The sequence below is a fragment of the Tigriopus californicus genome, chromosome 2 (genome assembly GCF_007210705.1).
Source record: "Tigriopus californicus strain San Diego chromosome 2, Tcal_SD_v2.1, whole genome shotgun sequence".
Lineage (NCBI taxonomy): Eukaryota > Metazoa > Arthropoda > Copepoda > Harpacticoida > Harpacticidae > Tigriopus > Tigriopus californicus.
In genome coordinates, this window is record NC_081441.1 from 4572044 (window position 1) to 4578737 (window position 6694).

Consider the following 6694-nt stretch of genomic DNA (forward strand, 5'->3'; position numbering starts at 1 on the left):
TTGTCCTAAGTAGCTTGACTACGAATGAAACATTTTTTCCACCAGCGACAGCTGAGACGAAAACATGCGATTGCAGCGCCCTTGATCGATCTATATGTGAAGTTATCTATGGGCCAGACTTAAATAGAAGTCGGCACACGGAAAGAAAAAAATTGGCACACGCAAACGACATGCACAAAAAGAGATTAGAAGGACACCAAAAATGAAAAGGAGCACACCAAATATAGAAGGTAGCATACAAAAGTGAGCACACAAAAAGTGATTGTAGCATACCAAAAGAATGAATTGACACAAAGAATTTAAGAAGTGTACACTCAAAATAGGAAAAATAAAGAAAAAAGTAATATTCAATCTAGAGGGCTAATTCAAACCAAGCGCCATGAAAAGTGCTTAAACCACACCAAATGTTAAAAGGGTACACTAAGCAATAATGAAACAAACTTAAAATAAATCTAGGCCCAAATTTTTCAGCACCTTGCCACTACCTTTTCTGAGTTGATATTAAGAAAAAAACTGACAATATGTTAGATTGCCAATGGAATAATGTCAACCAAGAGATATTAAGACAAGACTTGGATAGTTTCAGATGTGAAGGAAAGGCCTTGGTCCAAGGAATCTAAGGAATCCAAGGAATATAAAATAACGTTAACAATATGACTACTGGCGCCAAAATACCTTGAAGGAGGGTTCATTTAGGCTGGTTTGGCAAAAGTTATCACTAAAGTCACACCAAAAATGTTTTTACATAAAAAAAATATTTTCCACATATTTTGGGATTTGGGGGCCCCAAAAATTATTTTTGTCCATTTTCATTTTTTTACCTTTTTTTCATTAACTGAGCAAAAGTGCCCTAGGCAATAGCACTAGACTCTTGATTTGGCAAAAAAAAAATGTTCATTCCATACTTTTGTTTTTCTCGACTGTTTTGCAATTGCTATTTTTTGTATTCTATCAACTTTCTCACGTATTTTCCAACATGTTCGCCTATTTCCCAACTAACAAAAAAGTTCGGCCAAAATGGCAACTGTTTTTTTCAAGATCTACTAATCAGGAGCCAGAATGGACATGGTAAGAATCTGCTTCTTTGGGATTGCAGGTGCAATTACCGGTGCTTAAAGATACTATAATGTAATATTCCTTTTCATCTATTTGTTGCTTGATATGGAAGCCAAAAATAGCCCCCCCTCCCCTCAAACGTATTGTTGCCTATGTTTTGGAAAGTTTATTCGCAAATTTTTATGTGTATTTGTTTGATTTTTTATGCAAATTTGCTGTCAATATAGAGCATATTTATCTGCAAGTTTTGGCCGGCCCTAATTTTTTTGCCAGGAAAAATAATCGGGACAGAAACAACAAACCGAAATGTTTTTGGTCCACATAAAATCAACAGATTTGGATTGTTTTAAGGAACATGAAAATGACATATTTGGGCCAAAAATCAAGCATATTTTGTCTGAGTCTAGTAATTACAATCCTGGGTGCTTGATTTTTTCATTGCACCTTCAAGAATGTTTTGCCTTTTATTTCCGGCCGAGCTAATACAATACATTAATCGAAAAATGAAAAAAAAAATATCCACACCTGGATAACTTCCTCCAAACCATTCCAGATCACCCTCAATACCCAAGTATCATCAATCAGCAAATTCAAACTCAATTTCTAAGCAGATTTACTTTTGAGTGATTGCGTGATCACATTTTTGTGCCTTGAATCCATTCAAGACATCTGTTCACATCTGTTCAGTAAATAAATGATAATAATCTGTATTATAATCTAGGCGCAGGCCCTGGGAAATGATAGCCTCACAGCTCGTTTTGACACAGAAGTTCAATTGTTGGTTGAAAAAACGGTGCCATGTTTACGTTTGACACATCCTTACATATCCGAAAGATGGCGCTTGGGCGCAAAAGGGTACAAAAACCAAAGAAACTAATTCTGTGATCGCATCCTATTGGCTGAAACGCAAGTCAAAAGCCAATCAGAGAGCTATCCACAACGTCAACAAAAGCACACTGCTTGAGTTGAGCAACAATCGTAGAGACCGGAGAGGGATTTTACTCACCCTAAAAGTAATAGTTAAGTTGTTTAACCATTGGGATAAGGAATATCGTAGGATGGCCATACGGATTGGTCACTTGAATACGATACTTATGTATTGATGTCTTGACGTCTTGACATGAAGATGAACTAATGAATCCAATGGGATTTACCTCCAGGATGCGTAGTATCCTCGTACTTTTCCCTCTGCGATCACTCTTGACCAGAGAATAACCCAAAGCTAGTCTTAGCTAGAACCATTAAAGAACCCTGTCCCGAGCCTTGCCACAGGTTACATTCTTACAGTACAGCTTGTTCAAACGGGAAACAAATGTACTAGATCGAACTGGATTTGTCTCATGGTAGAGACAGACGACTTCTATCAGAATTATACTTCGGTTGACCACCCGAGGCAGCAAGCCCATGTCCCACCACCAAAAACACGTCCCAAAACCCCCACCATTGACTTTTTTGCTCAGAATGAGAGAAACAACTTTTCATCAAATCGAAGTGTTTCAATCTTCAGATTGGCCGTGTCCCAATTTCCCGGCGCTCTTTCGCAATCACAACATTCGCCTTCAAGTAAGACACTATCATGCCGAAACGCGGAGGTCGCCAAGCATCCCACAAAGCCAGCCAAGGTCATCGTCGCAGGGAGCGAAACCCGGTAGCCGAAACGGCCGGGACCTTCACGGCATGTCCTTGAATCCCAACGCTCAAACCGAGGATGAATCGGTTTCGGGTTCAGGGTCCTCCTCGGAGGACGATCCGGACGGCACCCAAGTGTCTGTCCCATTTCCGGTGGCCATGTGGGACGTGGCTCAATGCGATCCCAAGCGATGCTCGGGACGAAAATTGGCTCGCATGGATCTGATTCGAGAGCTCAGATTGGGCCAGAGTTCACCGGGTTGTGTTTATCGCCACAGGGCCAAGACTGCGTGTCGCCGGCTGATCGGGAGGTGGTCACGCAATGGGGCGTGTCCGTAATTGATTGCAGTTGGGCCAAATTGGACCAGACGCCTTTTCATCGGATGAAATCCAACTACCCCCGACTCTTGCCCTATTTGGTGGCGGCTAATCCGGTCAATTACGGCAAGCCTTGCAAACTGAATTGCGTGGAAGCCTTGGCGGCTGCATTCTATATCACAGGTTACCCGGACATTGCTCGCAAGTACATGGGCAAGTTCAGTTGGGGACACGCTTTCTTGTCGTTGAAACAAGGATCTCTTGGATCGCTATGCGGCCTGTGCCACGGCCAGTGATGTGGTCAAATGTCAGGATGAGTTCCTCGCCCAAGAACGCGAGTCCTATCACCGAAAGCGGGACGAGATCGACCTCCCTCCCACCTATAGCTCACAATCTGAATCCGAAGACGATACTGATCAGTCGTTAGAGACCAAAAATGACCAATAATCCATCACTTGAATTAATCTTACAAGATGCGTTATATTATTATTAGGGATCGGAAAAAAATAGTTTGTGATTTTGGTCAATATAGTTGTTTTTAAGTTATAAAAATCAGCCAAAATATGTTGGAAAAAGTTGGAAAAAAGTTTCATGTGTCATGGTGGTTTTAAAGCAAAAATTGCTTGATTATTGTTTTTCACGATCTTCTTGCTCTTTGAGCTTAGAATATTAGTCTTGCCCTTACATCAATGTAAAATTGAATTTTAATCTTGGCACATATCTAAGTGAAAATCATGCTTTGAAGCATCCACCTTGAGTTACTTATCAATGCTTATCAATACATGTATTCTTAGGGAGGATATGATCAAAATGAAGGAATTTGTAAAGATTTGAAACATAGCAAATACCAGTTTAATATGAATATTTCTTTCGTAAAAGCCAGCATATGTAACGTACAGGGTGGAAAGAAATTGAGGGCCCCACTTTGTGCCTTCTGAAAACCAGGTTTTGTCACAAGGTGTGCTCGGTTGAGGCTTGTGGACGCAATCATTATGCACTTTTGCACTGGGAGGTAAGAGTGGAGGACTTGAGGGTGGAGAGAACTTCGGCCCTTATGACATCGCCCAAGACGTTAAGAGATGCTCCTTTGTTAACACCATCTTTGGTACAGAATGGGAGGATTCTGCCAACGCTAAGGGCACGAATCTGCGTGGATACCCACACCAAAAGAAATATGGGTTAGGCTAGATTCATTCGCTGCTCATTTCTACGGAAGTCCATGGATTGGGGGAAAAGTGTCCAAAGGAGTGGCTGAAGTGGTCGAGTTCCCACTCGCATCGGTGGATAGCATAAACACCCAGTTATTGGGAAGCCGTGGTAAAAAGTGACCAACTTTGTTCACCTTTACAAACCGTGCCCGTGAATATTAAGCAAACTCAAGTCCCTACTTCGAGAACTTTAGTCGAATGACGTATGTTCCAAAGGGACCCATAGAGGTGGATATTCTTTTGGGAGCAGATTATTGCTGGAAGTTAATAGAAAAGGCGACCCCAATTCCAAGCACCATCCTTGCGGTGCTTACAACAAAGTTTGGACCAGTCCTTCACCGGTACTACCAATTCAAAGATGGAGAAGATCTCAATTCAAAATGCATGCTCATCACATTGCCTCGAAGGCGGTGTGAAATAGCGGGACGGGGAAGCAATGGAGGACCTCGTGGAAAAGTTTGGCGGATTGAAAGCATTGGTGTTGCGATAAGAAGAAGTCGAAACGAAGGATGATATGGAAGCAAGGTCCAAATTTCAAGAGAGTCTCAACCGAGGTGAGGATGGACGATATCAAGTGGTGCTTCCATTAAGAGCTAGATATAGAGGAACGTCCAATGATAGAGAACAACTATAGGCAAGCAGAAAGACAACTGGAATCGACGGAAAAAGGATTAAATAAGAATTCAAACCTCAAGGATCAATACACCAAGGCAATGCATGATATGTGTAGGAAGGATTTGCCATGAAGCTGAGTGAAAAAGAGGTTTCGGAATTGAACAAGGGGGAAGTTGATTTCGTTCCTCATCATGGATTCATTCGAGAAAAAAAGCGTGTCAACACATTTAAGAGTGGTTTTTGATGTAAGGAACGGAATTTCTTTAAATGACGTACTCCTATCAGACCGAGCGTTACAAAACAATATAGTGCTCATTTTGCTCAGATTTCGTTTAAACAAATTTGTCTGTCAGGTGATTTACGAAAAATGTTTTGCCAAACGCGTGTTTCGTAAGAAAGGATCAGAACTATCAGTTGTACTTATGAAGAGATTGCAAAATGGATGCGGTTCCACAAATCTATGCTATGACGTGCATTATGTTTGGAGTTACTTGTAGCCCATTTTTGGCTATGAACACAGTGAACGTGCATGTCGATGATCCTAAGGTAAAAGAGCGTTATCCGAGAGCATGCCAGGAAGTGATTAGAAACATTTTCGTGGATGATATTGCCACTGGAGGCGAGAGCGAAGTTGCCGTTTCCAAATTATCTCACGAGCTGATTAATTTCTTCAAGGTAGGGGGTTGGACGATTGCGAATTCTCGTCAAACTCAAAAGAAGTGATGAAACAGATTGCCAACGAATGCGAATGCCAGGATTGATAGTTGACCTTGACGGTATGGAGTTGTGGACCAAACGTTACTTCCACACTGGAGTTGGAATGGAACATTGCCGTGGATACATTCGGGTGCAAAGTGAGTGAAAGCCTGCTACAGAGAGCAGCTCTCCAAGGATCAATTACAAAACGGAAATTCTTGCGGCTCATTTGTCCATCTACGACGTTTTTGGATTCTTTGGCCCGTATGTGGTTCTAGCCAAAATCTTAATTCAAGAGCAGAATGTCCCGTGGGACGAGGTCATTGAGGGGAAGATTGCAGAAGATTCAGTGTGTGGTGCCAGGAGATCCCAATGCTCAGAAGCATAAAGGTGCCCGGTGGATTGGAACATTCAAGCCAAATCAAAATAAATATTTCCCCGACTGAGATGAGAGAGGTACGAGGTTTTGATGAAACCTGCGTGCAAGTCACGTTCCGTGCCCTAGTTTACATCCGTTCTGCCAATTCGCCGTTCGAGTGTTTCTTTTGTCCAGCCCAATCAGTACGCACGTGTTTATAGTCATCACGATGGATATAACCAACAGATCTTCCACACGCCCACCCCCGTCTGTTGGTCACCGTGAAATGCCGTAGAGTATATTATTCCACTATTATTTGGTCACTATCCAGCTGAATGTTCCACCCAACATTCTTGGCACTACAAGCTTTGCTTGTTGCGTTCGTTCTTTTCGTGGGTTCCCCATTCTCCCATTCTTGGTCATCCTCTTGAAGATTCAGGTAGGGGAAATCACTGACTGAGGCTCAAAACAATCCAGGTCACATTCGGCCATTCTTGAAACCTCTCTTGGAGGTCGACGGGTCCGTTCGGGTCTTGAAGCTGAAGGAGCTTGAAAACCTATAACACCTCATTGGGGTTCTTTCGTCGTCGTTAATGTGACCTAGGGACCCTGGATGCAGAGACCTCGCGAGGTTGAGTATACGTCATCAAATTCGAGCGATCTGATTGGCTGCCAATGTCAACGAACATGGGCTTTGTTTGGAAACCTTCCTAACAGGAGTCAGTCATTTCCAAAAGAACCTAACAGCTCAAGATGAAGGCCCAAACCGAAGTGCACAGTTTATTGGAAATCCAAAGGCAATACGCAATACTCG

At 42.4% G+C, this 6694-nt stretch overlaps 1 protein-coding gene across 1 annotated transcript; it reads left to right on the plus strand.

Moving 5' to 3' along the window:
• The first annotated feature begins 2092 nt into the window (after positions 1-2092).
• On the plus strand, positions 2093-3710 carry LOC131893666 (18S rRNA aminocarboxypropyltransferase-like). Its single transcript, XM_059243770.1, is given in 3 exon segments — positions 2093-2932; positions 2935-3251; positions 3253-3710. Coding segments are annotated over 3 exon segments (987 nt in total). The 5' UTR covers positions 2093-2460; the 3' UTR covers positions 3451-3710.
• The last annotated feature ends 2984 nt before the right edge of the window (positions 3711-6694 follow it).